The sequence below is a fragment of the Octopus bimaculoides genome, chromosome 1, assembly GCF_001194135.2.
Source record: "Octopus bimaculoides isolate UCB-OBI-ISO-001 chromosome 1, ASM119413v2, whole genome shotgun sequence".
Lineage (NCBI taxonomy): Eukaryota > Metazoa > Mollusca > Cephalopoda > Octopoda > Octopodidae > Octopus > Octopus bimaculoides.
The window spans coordinates 188,649,144-188,665,952 of NC_068981.1; the positions used below are offsets into that span (position 1 = coordinate 188,649,144).

General features: G+C 33.0%; 1 protein-coding gene across 15 annotated transcripts in view; it reads left to right on the top strand.

Annotated features, from left to right (window-relative positions):
- The window catches only part of LOC106875208 (dual specificity calcium/calmodulin-dependent 3',5'-cyclic nucleotide phosphodiesterase 1A), a 1,568,460-nt gene that overhangs the window by 1,205,887 nt on the left and 345,764 nt on the right, over nucleotides 1–16,809 (top strand). The window contains exon 1 of one of the 15 annotated variants that reach the window (XM_014923253.2): nucleotides 9,648–10,911. The exons of 13 other annotated variants lie outside the window; for them this stretch is intronic. In XM_014923253.2, the coding sequence (XP_014778739.1) occupies nucleotides 10,815–10,911 (97 nt within the window). In that variant the 5' untranslated portion in view covers nucleotides 9,648–10,814. Of the gene's footprint in view, nucleotides 1–9,647; nucleotides 10,912–16,809 lie in introns of those variants that run through there. One more of the 15 variants, XM_052973375.1, reaches the window with a different exon arrangement.

The window sequence follows — 16,809 nt, forward strand, 5'->3', positions numbered from 1 at the left end:
AGTGCAATCGTTTCCAGCTTCACCTTATTGGCACTTGTGCTGGTGGCATGTGAACAAAACATTGGACTGACTCCTTTGCAGGTGGCATGTAAAAAAAACATCATTTGAGCGTGGCCGTTGCTAGTACCGCCGGACTGGCCCTCGTGCCGGCCCACATGTAAAAAGCACCCACTACACTCTCAGAGTGGTTGGTGTTAGGAAGGGCCTCCAGCTGTAGAAATTCTGCCAGATCAGATTGGAGCCTGGTGCAGCAATCTGGTTTGCCAGTCCTCAGTCAAATCGTCCAACCCATGCTAGCATGGAAAGCGGACGTTAAATGAAATGATGATGATGAATGATCAGGTACTGTAAACGAAATGTAACTAAAAAGCAGACCATAGAGTTTATGATCTTTTACTTATGATGGATATCCTTCCGATTACATAACTACCAATAAAACCAAGCCATAAAAACACCCTGTTATAAAATATTTAAATACAATAATGTACAGATGCATGCACACCTATGTTAAACAGTTGCAGTGACAGGTACACACAGTTTGGCAGGCATACACACATAGACATCTGTATAGACAAGTAGAAGAAAAATACACGTAGACTGCATAGCACAAATATAACTGCTGTTCAGAATGCTTGACTTATAATTCAAACAGAATAAGAAAAGATTTACCGCTATCCTGATTTTAAAAATCAATAGCTTATAGATATATACATACATATGTACATACATACATACATATATATATATATGTGTGTATGTATATATATTAATGTGTTAACTTTAGCAAAGAACTGGAAGCTATAGAAAATATTTATATTTCTCAGTCTTATACAGAGTAATGTAAAAACAGATAATATTTGTCTGACACTAGTAAAACACACTTTGCATAGACAGTGTATATGTATGTGTGCTTTCATCACTCTCCACACAACTAAACACACTCTCTCACTGATCACAAACATATATACACACACACTCATTGACAAAACCTGTACCTGAATCACATACAGATATTTTATCCTGTCTCTGTACTTCTTATCACTTACCATAAAGTTCCACAGACACAATAATAACTCACACTTATACACACACACACACACACACGTGCTTTGTTCTTTCAACCATTTCATGTCCCTCACCTTAATCTTTTGTCTTTTGTCATTTACTTGTTTCAGTCATTAGACTGCGGCCATTTTGGGACACTGTCTTGAAGAAGTTTTAGTGGAATAAATCAACCCTGGTTTTTATTATTTTTTTTCATTTTTGGCCTGGTATTTTTTGTATTGGTCTGTTATGGGGAATTAAACACACCAACACTGGTTGTCAATCAGTGGTGGGGGACAAACATAGACACACACACACACACACACACACACACACACACACACGTGACAGGCTTCTTTCAATTTCTATCTCTCAAATCCATTTACAAGGCTGTAGTAGAAGACACTTGCCCAAGGTGCCATGCAGTGGGACTGAACAGACACACAAAAATAAACACAGACTTGCTTAACTCCATACAAGTTCTCATGTTTAACCAAAACTTACTTTTAGCTGTACACACATAAAAACGCTGTTCATATTGCACATGCTCTCTACCCCTTCCCCAAAATATTCACACACACACACACACACACACACACACACGCTTGTACAGCCTCACACATACACCACCCAGTTTACACACACAAACACACAAATACAAAAACCAATCCACATGCAGACATGCTCTATCACAAGCCCCACCTACATACCAGCCCCCACCTACCTTCACCAGCCCCCACCTACCTTCGCCAGCCCCACCTACCTTCCTGACTGCACCTCATGACATTTCCTCCCTGCTTTTATAGCCTGCTGTCTTCCCTTGCCTTTATCCACCCTTACTTTTATTACGTTTAAGGTGGTGAGCTGACAGAATCATTACTTCACCAGAAAATATGCTTAGCAGTATTTCTTCCAACTTTATGTTTCGAGTTCAAATGCTACTGGGGTCGACTTTGCCTTTTATCTTTCCAGGGTCAATGAAATAAGTACCAGTTACATACTGGGGTCGATATATTTACTTGCACCCTCTCCAAAATTGCTGGCCTTGTGTCAAGATTTGAAACCAATATTACTATATTTTCAGACATTCACCCTCTCTTTGTTCCTGTTTTCCATTTTTGTTGTCTTTTCTCTCAGAAGAATAACTTTTGGTTGAAACACCAGTCACTTGATTCTTTTTACAAGCATTAAAATTATATCATCATCATCATCATCATCATCATCATCATCGTTTAATGTCTGCTTTCCATGCTGGCATGGATCGGATGGTTTAACTGAGGACGGGCAAGTCAGGAGGCTGCTCCAGGCTCTGATCTGATCTGGCAAGGTTTCTACACCTAGGTACCCTTCCAAATGCCAACCACTCCAAGAGTTTAGTGGGTGCTTTTTACATGCCACTGGCACAGGAGCCAGTAAGGTGGCACTGGCATCGACCATGCTCGAATGATGCTTTTTATGTGCCACCAGCACAGGAGCCAGTCAGGCAGCATTTGTTCTTTATGTGTTTGATGTCGCTGGCATGTGAAAAGCTTCTTTTGAGTGTTGGGCCGTACGGAGGCAATGACCAAGACCTTTGGCATTATGTCATGCTTGAGAAGAAGACCAATCAAGCCAAGTAAAATCACAGTCATGGCAGATACCAGTGCCACGCAAATGGCACCTGTGCCAGTGGAATGTAAAAGCACCCCTTACACTCTCAGAGTGGTTGGCATTAGGAAAGGCATCAGGCCATAGAAAACCATGTCAAATCAGACTGGAGTCTGGTGCAGCTTTCCAGTATGCCAACCCTGGTCAAACCATCCAACCTATTGACAATGGATGCTAAATGATGATAATATATATGTGTGTGCGTTTGTGTGTGTATGTATTCAGGTGTGGCTGCGAAGTTTGCTTCCCAACCGCATGGTTTCAGGTTCAGTCCCACTGTGTGGCACCTTGAACAAAAGTCTATTACAGCACTGGGCTAACCACAGCCTTGTGAGTGTATCTAGCTCATTGACAGAAACTGTATGATAGTTGTAAACAAAATACATACATACACACAAACACAAACATACACACACACATACATACATAACATAACATGACATAATATCTGGACTAACTGAATGAAAAATTAATTGAATTCATATAAATATATGCCATACCTGAACACAATCATGTTTTTCAAAACTGGTCACATTCTTAATGACATGACAGAAGCCATCTTCAATTAGTGTATTTCAAAAATCACCCAAGTTATACATTGTGAATAAATGAATTTCAAAGTCACTCAAGTTATACATTTTCTCTGCTTGTTTAAAAGTGTCCATAAATTAAATGACAATTATCTTTGTCTTCAATTTTGGATCTTTTGATGTGTGAACTTCATAAAGAGCAGCAGCAGTGTAGGAGTTAACTAGGCTCATTCCCAGAGAATCATGATTGCTTCGAACTTACATACACTTACCGTGTACCCTTACGAGTGAGGAAACTACAAAAGTGGCGCATGATACTTCAACTATTTGCAATCTTTCTTTATATCTGTTATCCATGAACCACATTGCAGAAGAAGGTATCTGTGCAATGAAGCTTTATAGGGGTATTGAGGGCGGTGTTCATTTCTCAGTTTCCCTGTCTTCACTGGTTAGAAATAGATCTGATGATAACGGTGACCCTAGATGCAGGAAACTGCCAAAAGTCCAATCTGTCTGAAACTATCTTATAGCTAATTGTCCCCGCTTGTTATTGATTCAGTGTGTACTTCTCTTACCTTTGTCTTCCTCAACTCATTCATAAAGCTGCAGTGCAGTGCTGTTAGGTCACTGCCACCACAACTAAGGTGTGTGATCCAGGGTATATCACTCCCTAAATGGTCTTACAACATGTTTATTCACCATCCTGAGTATTTCCATATCACCTTTGCAAATTCATATTCCCTACTCACAACAAATCCATAATTCTCAAGGTTTCAAAATTTGGTTCAACCTTCACAGAATTCAATTAACTTTGATTTATGTGTTGAATATTTAGTGTAAAGTGCAGTGTATCAACAAGTACAGTTCAACTATACTCAGAGCTATTACTATATATCTATTATATCTCAAAATACATCAGGAATGCACTGTAAAGCCGAAATCATAATAAAGGGCTCATAAATTATTGATAGCTCTCTTTGTGTCTTCATGAATGCAGTCAGTTTTCAGAAAACATATGCCTTGAATTGTATCTTTTAAAATCCAGTTAGCATACAGAATGTTATATTCATTTATATCACCCTAAATCTAGATTATTGAGCCATTTGATGTATCTCCGCTTTATGATGCATTCCTCTAATGGCCAAAATACAAATCTAATGATGCAGAACTCTCACTAATGGTCAAATTCTGGTTGTAAAGTCTTTATTAACATAATTTGCCCACTTTAAAAGCAAGCAGTACAGAAAGCAACAGCACTCCATATCCTCAAGATATGGTTGAAATAGCCTGAAAACATTGAATAAAAAGTTATTTGAGATCTTTTATTGTTGTAGATGAACTATAATAGTGTGATATGCAGATATGAACAACTCTAATAAAAATGATTAAATTAGGACATAGCCATGTTTATAATATATAATGACTAAAAAAAGAAAAAGAAAGCTGTTCTCCATAAATACAAATGTCTTTATACACATATTTACATTCTTTTTTCTTTTTATTTGTTTCAGTCATTGGACTGCAGCCATACTGGAGCACTGCCTTGGTTGGTTTAGCCAATCAAATCAATTCCAATGCTTATTTTATTTTATTCTTTTTTTACATTTAGTACTTGTATTATATTGGTCTATTTTGCTGAACAGCTAAGTTACAGGGATGCAAACAAGCTAATGTCGATTGTCAAGCAGTGGCAGGGACAAAGATATACACACACACACATCATCATCATCATCTTCATCATATACATGTATATGATATACATGTATACATACACGCACATAAATATACACAACAATTGTTCTAACATTTTCTGTCGACCAAATTCATTTGCAAGGGGTTAGTTGGCCTAGGGCTGCAGCAGAGGACCCTTGCCCATAGTGGGACTTAGCTCCCAACCACATAGTTGTGAAGTACACTTCTTAACCACACAGCCATGCCTGCCCCACCTCCCCTCCTCCTCACCCTTATATCTCTCCACAGGGCATCCAGCCATAAAATCAATGCCAAAACAGACACAGAAGCATGGTAGAGGCCCCAGTCTGGCCAGCTCTTGTCAAACCATCCAACCCATACCAGCATGGAAGGAGGACGTTAAACGATGATGATGATGATGATGATGATGATGATGACCTCTATCCCATCTAACCATCTCTCCTCACGTTCTTATGAAATTTTCCGCTTTGACCCCCCCCCCCCCAATCAGTCCAAACCTCTGTATCACTTCACCTGTATCCTCCCCCATTGCACCTTGATGCTATGTCCTGACACATAACCACCACCATCTCTCTCACTCTCTCCATCCCTTTCTTTCTCTCTAAGCCCCTCACTCTTTCCCTTCTTCTCCCTCTGGAACATCTTTGTATCTCTTCTACAGCAAGACATCTCTCTCTCTCTCCCTATTATTCTTTTAACCTCTCACCAACTGGTATGAAGTTACCTCCCTCAATACTGTTCCCCATAATCAAAGGGACTTTGTCTTGGCTTGCAAGGTTACTTGGTGACCCTGCTGGAGCTGGTGTCACAAAAATGTTCCCATTACACTCTGTAAAGTTGGCATTAGAAAGGGCATCCAGCTGTAGAAACCAAGCCAAAATGGACAATAGAATATGACATAGCTCTCTGGGTTGCCAGCTCTTGTCAAACCATCCAACCTTTGGAGAATAGATGTTAAATGGTGATGATGATGATACACACACACACACACACATATTTGTTCATTTAATGTTCGTTTTTTTCCATGCTGATATAGCTTGGATGAAGACTTATTACTAAAGTACAGCTATACAACTGATTGTTCTTGTCACCCTCTCTTTAACTCTATCTCTCTCTCTTGTGTGTATATGTATGTGTTAGACTGTGACATATAGTTTGATATCAAACATTCTAATCTAATAATAATAATAATAATAATAGTAATAATAATAATTCTGATTTCTTAGAGTTTGTCATTTGTTTACAATAATAAAATTCTGTGATGTCTTTGCTAAAAGGTTAGGGTTGATCACATGTAATCACATTTCCAAATTTCCCATATGAACATAAAATGTTTCTGTGATGCTTTTGAAAACTTTTATGTCGATATCTTTATAACCTTTCAGCTATGGTTTTAGGAATTCAGGTTTGTAGCAATCATTGGATAACAGAAATGCTTTGGGGTATTTTATTATGGTTTATCACATTCTGAGTTCAAACCTGCTAAGGTCTACTTTGCCTTTCATCCTTCCAGGGTCAATAAAATAAAGTAGCTGTATTTAGAAATCAATATATCAGATTCAAAGAAAATAGCCATGAGTAAAATTACTCATCTCCCATATAAATTTATTTTCTCTTACTTTAATACCTATCTTATGCCTATTTCAGAATTGCATGAGGAATTAAATTTTAATAATTTTCCTAAATTTATGACATTTTTCAGGTAAAATATTCAATATTAATGCAATAGATAATGAGTGTATAAAGAGAAATGTGTTCAGGCACAGATTGGAGACCCTCAGGTATGGTTCATTGCATTGTCGCTTTATCCTTTGCATTTGCTACATAAATCCTAAGATAAATTTTGGGTCAGGAATTGCCAGGAATGTGTCCGACTAAATAAACTCTCAGAATGACTTTTGATGAGACAAAAGAGTATTTGTCCATTGCATTCAAATTAGCTCTGAGATATTTCTCAGTTATTTGTGTGATGCTGGATTGATGAAAGGCAAAATGGTTCGTGATGGGAATTGAATTTGGAAAACATCAAGAAGAAAACTAGATACTTTAGGCTATTTAATGGCAAAAAAAAAAAAGCATTACTTTTTCTGTCATCCTCTGAAATACATATAATAATAAAAGTTTCAGCCAGCTAAGCCATCGTTGTTTTGTAGTCTGGTGATGACTTAGTTGGCCGAAACTTCAAAGTCACTCTCAACAACACTCTTGCTTAAGAATTATAAATTAGTACTCAACAGAAATATAGAGTAACACATCAGATTAATGTAAAATTGCTCTTATTATAGCTGAACATAAAAACAAACATTATTAATATATATATATATATATACACACACACACACACACATATGAATATACACACACATATATGTATATATACATATATACACATACACACTTAATTCTTTTGATGCCAACCCACCTGTGGCCTGCCCTGATTTTTTGGAACAAACTTTTTGTTTTCAAGTGATCTCCATCGAATTTTATGCTGATTTTTATTTCAAACACCAGCTCAATAAGAAAAAAGGTTATTTTACTAAATTTTACCGTACATTTCAACGGAAATATGGTAATGAAAGGGATGCACAGATTTGTAACATATCAATCATAAAATATAATGATTAACTCCTTTTTAGAAACCAAATTATGTATCTGCCAAGAAACTAGTTATGTATGCATTGTAGTTGATAAATTTGCTCCAGCCTGTGCTTCACGTGTTGAACTAGTAACTACATGGTCATAAATTCAGATCTTACACTTATCACCGAGTTGGGCTCATGAGAAAAGGTATCTAACCACACCTGACACAGAAGAGGGTCTATGTGAGAGTTTGATAAATTCAGTTGTCACACAAAGCATAAAAAGTAACTTTGTTATCTGAGAGTAACAGTGAGAGGCAAGTTTTGTAAAAGTGTGAAGAAGTATAAAAAAAAAAAAAAGAAAAAAAAAGGCTCCACTTTGTGGCTGAGTGACCAGTTTGACAACTGACCCAGCTGGTAAATCATCCTATACATGTAAGCATGGAAAAATAGATATAAAACAATAAAAAGCTTAACTATACACACACACGCACGTGTGCTCGCACACACGCACGTGTGCTCGCACACACGCACGTGTGCTCGCACACACACACACACACATATATATATATATATATATATATATATATATATATATATAAGATTTTTAAAAAATAGTTTAAAGATGAGAAATACAATCTTGATATTGATTAGAGACATATGGTGTTATTCACACATTTCATTAGTTTCTTACAATAAAACAGTTTCTAAAAAATGATGTAATTTGGATTGGATATTTTCTAATGTAGGTTGTCACTAGAATCTTTAAAATTACTGCTTTATCATTTATTTTATGCTTGCAAGTGTTGCAGAGATAAGTTTATTCCAAGAACTTACTTTATTATTGCTATTTTTGTTTTTTTTATTTCCCAGTAACTAGTTGTTATTTTTAAGGCTGACTATTTTTGTCAGAAAATACACTGACTGTTTTCACCAGAACCTCTCCCTATTAGAAGTGACTTCATTGGCTGAAATCTCTAGTTCCTTGGCTTTTACTTGACTCACTAGTTTCCCAAGCAAAGGCATTATTGTATTGTCTGATTAAGGATATAGTTTAATTCTCAATGATTCTTCATTATGTTCTGTCTGCATTTAGCAAGTCATAGCAGTAATTATTTAGATTTGTTAATCCTACTATTTGCCTTTCAGCTTCTATTTTAAATTCTTCAAAATGATTCATAACATTTCATATTTTAATTTCTATCATATCTCAATTTTTACTCAATAATCTTTTTTTTTTTTAAGTATTACTTAATAAGAAACTTTTCCATCAATTCATGTCTTGGGAAAACATTAATTGAATCTAATGTTAATTTTAAAAATCATGGCTGTATGTTAGATTAATATTTATTAAATGATAATGTGTAGAAAAGTCTAAATGACTTTATGTACAATCAAAATGGTTTATATTTTTTAAACTTATGTTTATATCATATCACTAATCCTCTGCTGTGCCTGGCTCAAAGCTCTTTAAGACCATTCTTTATTCTCAGTAAACTAATTTTTAATTTGAGTCAATTTAAATAACTTTTTTTTAATGGATAAATTCATGTTAGAGTAAAGCAATAATTCTGATATTTATAATTATGTAAGAAAGAAAAATATTTCTGGTATTTACAACCACTAGGTGCAGATAAACCTATGATAATAAAATACTTATTTTACTTAAATTGTTGTTTTCTTAACAATTCCTTTCTAAAGTGTGCAAGTTTAAAAACTTGTTAAAAATTTAGGACCCTCATTTAGAAAGGATTAAATATCTTGTAATCCCCTGATTCTGGATATCTTTAAAAAAAATAATAAAAAAGCAAAACAAATCACAACTATTTTCCAAAATTACTCTAATCTTTAGGTACTAATCTAATTATACTGGAAATACAAAAGAAAATTTAAAAATCAAAAGTAAAGAACATATATTCTGTGTATTACATTTACAAAACATTAACATAGTTTACATTCTTGCCTACTTTTCCATTTTGTTCTCTACTACCTGCTAGATTATTTAAACATATTTAGAAATTTTAAACTAATTATTGTTTGTATTTTGATAGAGCTTATATCCTTCTATACTCATTTTATAGTATTTTCTTTAAACCCTATACTATTTCTACATGGTTTAATAACAGATGTTTATTTTTGTGGTCTGAAATTCTTAATCAAAGATAGTCTTGTTAAAAGTAATAATGACTGTTTGGTAAATGTCTCATGTCAGTAGACTAGATTACACTTTGTAAATCACTAGTTAAATAGTTTCCTTTTAACATAGTCTTTTATAGATGCCCTCAGTTGTTGCTTCCGAATAAATGATAGCAGCTCTGAAAGTCCTGGGTGGAATACTATTTCAGAAAGAAGACAGTAAGATACTCTAGATGTAAAAGAATGAGAGGGAGAAAGACAGAGAAGAAGAATGGAAGAAAACTGGCAGCTGCTGTTTATGTATCTGCCTGGTTATCAAGGCTTGCTTGCTGGCTGGCTGGCTGGCTGGCTATGGATTTGCCTCTTTCCTCCATAGCTTCACTCATCAATATATACTGGTTTGTAGTTTGACTGTGACAGCCTGTGTGACAATACATACACAACTGGATCATTTGTCACATTTTCCCTTTTTTTTTTCTATTTTTTTTTCTCCCACTAGAGTTTGGGAACAAATTTTCTCCCCAAATGTGTGAAATGTAAACAATTCCAGACATTTACTCACCAATACAAACGCTATTTATTTATTTACTTATTTATTTATTTGTGTATAGTGTAATTCCTATTGCAGTTACTTTTGTTCCTCACTTTCTTCTTCTCTCCTTCCAACACACATGGCTGTAGTGCTGTACTAGCTACTCATTCTTCAGCACTAAGCTGGTGACACCTATATGTTCAGTGTAACATAAACCATGGGGCCTTCAAATTGTGTATTAGAAAATGTACTCATGGCCAAATAGTCAGTTGGTTGTCATGGTTGCATTTCAGGAATTACCATTTTTAAAGAATTCATTTACTAGAAAATCACCCTTCTTTCTCTAATACTATGTGAAGGAATTCACAGAATACATTGTTATCCTTGTTCCTATCCATACTGTTGATTTTTTTTTTCTTTATTCTTTCATGTCATGGAAATATGTGAAATCTAAATATTATCATGTGAATATTTTGTTAAAAAAATTACAAACACCTGGAAAATTTCACCATGTCAACAAAACCCCAATTCAACATAGCGTACAAGTAAGGATTTTACTGAGATCAAAAGGTTGTGCGAATCTTGAGATTTTTTACCATTCTCAAATGCTTCCAGCTGGTCAAATTTGTTATAATGGATACGAAAAGTAAAACAGACAGGCCACGGATATATGTATCTAACAAGACAAACCGTGTTGTCCTTTTATTTCCAAATGGGGAAATGGTTGAAGGTAGGAATCCTTAAATTATTATAAATCTCAAAATATGAACAGCCGTATTGTTTATAATATACATGATTTGATTTACTTATCTCTTTATACATCTCTATCTTTCTATATCATGATCTATCTACGTACATACCTTTTTGGTACACCTGCCTATCTGTATACTTATCTATCTATTTATCTACATACCTGTTTATATATCTGTCTATATAATAGCCTGTCTATTAATCAAATAAATGCACAAATATATATAACATGCATATGTGAATGTGTGTGTTAATATGTCAGCACAAGTATAAATATATATATACATACAGACATACATACATATAGATAGTGTCAGTGTATGCACACAGATATACACATACACATACTATACACAGATATATACATATATATATATATATATATATATATATATATATATATATATATATATATATATATATATATATATATATTCATACACACACGTGTGTGTATGTGTGTGTGTGTTTGTACAAATATATACATAGCTGTACATGTACATATATACGTATGTATATATAGGTACATCTATGTATATATTAGTGCTTATATGCATTTGGTATGTATATGCATATGTGTATACCTATTTATCTATCTATCTATCTATCAATCAGTTTATACACACACACAAATGTATATATATGTATATATGTATGTATATGTGTGTCTGTGTATGTGTATATATATGTGTGTGTGTGTCTGCATGTGAGTGTATATATATATATATATATATGTGTATACAGAGAAATATAGATTTATGTGTATGTGCATGTGTATATGTGTGTGTGCAAATATATACATATATATATAGGTATATATTTGTGTGTGTACATGTGTATGTATGTGTGTGTGTATGTGTACACATATGCACACACACAAACAGAAAGTATGAGAGAGAGAGAGAGAGAGAGAGAGAGTAACTTTTGCCAAGACTTATCCTGCTGTTTGTAGTTCAACTGCAACAGGTGGATTGAAGTATAGCAGTATTTATCTTGCATTTTCATTATTTTTTAATAGAAAAATTTTAAATACATTTGGTCTTAGTTTGAAATAAACTTTTGTTTAACATCTTCGTAATGTGTTTCACTGCAAAAACAAATGCATAAATTTATAAAATTATCAATACAATCTTCCTGAAATAATTAAGGAAGGAAGCTTTGTAAAATGTTGCCGGCTACCTGAGCTGGATCTTATCAGCAAGTTCTAGAGCATTAAGTATTTGGGAGATCTGTCTCTCCTTAAGCAGGCAGATAATTAATTGCTGTTGATTTTTTTTTTAAAGCAACTGATTTAGTAATATTTGAACTTAAGGCCATCGACAAGCAAACTGCTAAGTCAAATATTCTGTCAAGATAATATCTATCAAAGTTTCGCTATTCATTTATTTGATCTAGAACTTATTTTCTTGATTTCTAAATTATGAAGGATTATATCACCCTAAGCAAAGTTTGAACCAAACAACTGTAGAGTCTAAACTCATTAACAACAAGTGTCTTTATCTCTGCTTACTTGGCTACCTTTGTCAATTGGTAGCTGCTCTATGATGTCATACTGACTCTAGAAGGATGTACTGTAATGCTTCATATTCCTTTCTTTAGCTAAGCATAAACTAGGGATTCTCAGGGAAGTGGGAAAATAAGAATTTGGGTATCCAGGTATTTTCCAAACATAGTGAGACACACACTAATGGAAATGGTCCCAAACAAGGACCCAAACCAAATTGCATACTTAAACTGCTAAAAGCACCTCCATTTCTCTACATTACTTATCTTCAATTTGTACTGCATAATTTCTATGAACATTTAAATTAATAATATCTTTGTTTTTACAGAAAATTAATTTCTTTCATTGATTTTTTTTCATATATATATATATAACTTTTATAAGTAATATTCTAAAAAAATATGTAACTGAACTTATATTGAGTGCTCTATTTTTTGAGCAAATAAATATATATATATATGTGTGTTTTTATATTATTAATAAATTTATAAACTTATCAATAATATTCTCAGGAAATCAATATTATCTTTAGAAATATTAAATATTGATTTCCTGAGAATATTATTGATAAGTTTATGAATTTATTAATAATATAAAAACACACACACACACACACACACACACACACACACACACACACACACACACACACACACATATATAAATATAAATAGGTTACTTTTTAAACAATTATTCTTTGATCTATTAAGCTATGTCTTTTGTTCTGAAATTGGAATATTTCCTCTTATCAGTTTCATTTCTTTCTTTTCTTCTCCTTATAACAGTCATTCACTGAGTGACCTCTCTCTCTCTTCTTCCTTCATTTCTCTTCTTTTTTCTTTTGTTTTCTTCTTTCAGACATATTTATATTACACACATGGAAAAAGGATACTTTCAATGTTTTGATAAAATTACAGCATTTTGCGTTTTATTTCTTTTGATGGATTTTTAAAATGTTTTGCTTAAGTTTCATAGAACTTGAGCAAATGCTTTAAACTCTACAAAATATTTGGTCAACTAAAGAATTTTTTGACTTCAGTTGCATTTTCCCATTATTTCTATTTTCATGTTTTTATTTAGAGCATAATTATTTACAATATAAATATATTGTTACCAGATATTAGCTGAAATAAACTTTTTATTTCATTTTCATTTTATGCCAACTTAGTGTTTAAAAGTAATAACAAGTTAAAGTTCTCTTTATTTGATGCAGACTTTTCCAGTTTACTGATTTTTTCTGATTCTCAAAGATTTATATTAAATGACGGAGTACTAATATAAGATAAGTTTGTTTTTTTTCCTTAGAACAAGGACCGTCTCTTCTGTATTACACATGGTTCTTTGTTCAACATTTAAAAAAAAATCCCAGTCAGAGACAAACAAGATATTGTATGTGTGTGTGTGTGTGTGTGTATGTGTGTGCGTACACGCGTATACATGTGCGCATGCGTGCAGGGAAAAAATAAAGTTCTATTAATGGCTAGGTGAATATTATTTTAGTTATTTTCATAGATGTAAACAATTGCTTAGGATATTTTTAGCTATTTATATACAAACACATTTTTTTTAGTTTTAAAAATTTACCTATTTTCTTCAATTTCATTAAGATGCGAAATAATGATCTACTTTATTAAGATGTTCAACTTTTGTTAGCCTCTGCTATCACAAATATTTCTTTTATTATGTAATACTTATCATTAAAGACTTTTTACCTGGGGTTCTAATTTAAATAATTAAAAAGCTATTATTAATAATAGTGTAATTGATTTTTTTTAATTGCACTGTTTGCTTTTAAATTTTCATTTATCTCTCTTTAAAGAACACACAGCACCATAAGCTTACATTAAAAGTAAAATTCATTGTAGCCATATGGTTCAAATGGGTTGCATTATGTTGATAACAGTAACAGGTCAAGTAATTTGTACAATATATAATACATTGGTTTTATTTTTCATCAACAATAGTTCACCTAGCATGTATGGAGGATAATTTACCATGTATACAATAAAAACCAATAAAAACAAAACATGTGTATACACTGAGAACATTAAAATAGATTTATGTAAAGAAAATAGCTTTATTGGGACACAGATCATTAATATCACCTATTTGTAACATCAAATTGATTAGGAACAAAAATCAGAAATCAATTATTACTCACATTAAAATATCCCTTCCATATGTTTTTTCAACAATTCCTGATCAAAAGTATTTAGTCTTTTTTTTTTTTTTCTTTTGTAATAATGGAAAAGGAAACTATTAATTGAATATATCAAATTGTAACCAAGGTAATGATTAATGCATATACAATACCCCATTGTAAATATTACATGCAACATATACATAGCACACATCTTTAAAATTTTTCATAAAGAAATTATGTTATAACCAAATAGTTTTGAAAGAAATAATAATGATAAAAATCAAGATGAAGATTTCTTTTGAAGTAAGCTAGACGTAGAAGCAGAACTCTTCTTGTAGCCAATATTAATACCAAATTAGCATTATTAATGAAACAATTCTATCTAAAACTACTTTTAATTTTCTCCCCCCCCCTCTCTATATATATAGAGAGAGAGAGAAAGAGAGAGGGGTGTATCATTACATGGAACTTTTTGTCTTATTGTGTTAATGGTACAGTTACTGGTTTTAACAGATTTTAAAACATTACTTTAAAACTAAGTGCTCCAGTAATTCATTTCCACGTGGGGAGATTTGATCTCAACACAATAAATTATCAAATTACTCATCTCTTTCTAGCTAACTCAGTAATCTCTTGCTTTTATTTGCCTTGCTAGGGAAATTAGTGAGTTGCCTATGACATAATATATTGTCCATTGAGCAATTGCATTTCCTTAAATAACAAATAAGATTACGTTTATTGCTCATCATCATTTGGTTTAAATCCAGATACATTATGTTTTTCTAAAGGCATTTAGTCCTTGTTAACTTAATCTTTTGCGTTGGAACATTAGTACTGATTCCATTTTATCAAAGAAGATTCGCTCTTGTAAGATTTGACTACGAAATAGTGTTGATATAACTATGAAATTGTTACGTCTATGTCATTAGATAACTAAAACTTGTTTAATGAAAACTGAAATAGAAAAGTGAATGCAAAATAAGATAATAAAGTGAAAGATAATTGCTTAAAATTCTTATAATTAAAAGCATGTTTAATTTTGTGACCACTAAAGATCTAATAAGTATGTAAATAGGAAATGCTTTAAATTAATTGATGAGAAAATAATAATGGTGTAGTGTGTGTTTGTATTTTATTCAATTCAACTGTGAAATTTCTCTACACTCATTAGTATATTTGACTTCATTATTATATTTTCAAATAATAATGTGTCTTTGTGCCAAATTTCTACATATTACATATCCTTGAATTAGTATTGAACGGCTAAATATCTATTGTAAAACAGGGGATTTTGATGTCTTATAGTCTATTGTTGTTCATGAATTTGTCTCGTTATCTAATATCAGCTCCTATTAGAGTAATAGTTCTCAACTGGCAGCCACGTGGCCCTTGGGTGTCCATAAAAGGCTTTGTTGTTAAAATTCATGTGCAATAAATTGGTTATACTTCTACAATACACCAAATATTTTTTTTATACAATTTCTAATAATAGCTAATCATAAAAACATAATAGGATGTTTTAAACATCAAATGACCATGGAAGTCCACCTGAGAAAAATAGGAATCAAAGGTAAAAAGTGGTTGAGAACCACTGCCTTAGAGATTCTCTGAGCATCCATTACTAGCCAGTGAGTACAATAAGTGAAGCAAGGTAAAAATGTTCACAGTTACCACAAGGAAAAATATGTGGAATCCGACTATTATACATGGCTCCTGATCAAAAATGGACTACAATTCTGCACAGTAGTTCATCTTAATCTGTGCTCTCCTATGTTCTAATTCTGATGTTGGATTTATTTGAGACCACTCTGTACTAGTATCTTTAGCAGTAAACTGTTGCTATCAGAGATCCACAGAGATTTCCTTGTTGGATCATCTTTATCCAAATTTCTTGACAGAAATTGGTTTGCAGAAAATGAAACAAGCATCAGCTATTTTGACCTCCTCAGTATGAGAAGAGCCTATAAAGTATGGAGTTTTAAGTTTAGTCTAATTGCATGGCCCCTTGAATATTATTTTCTACCATAACTTTGTGAATTGTTACCACCTGTCTCTTGAGTGCCTTTAATGGAGTCCACCCTTCCAAAAAGTCTTCAGTACCCTATGTTCCATTTTGTGTCAGCTTATGCCCCAATATTATGCATAAAAGGCAATAGTTACCCATATAAACATCTCTAATTCAATTATTTCCTTACATGAGGCTTCAAGTTTCAAGCTTTGGTGCTTTCAAG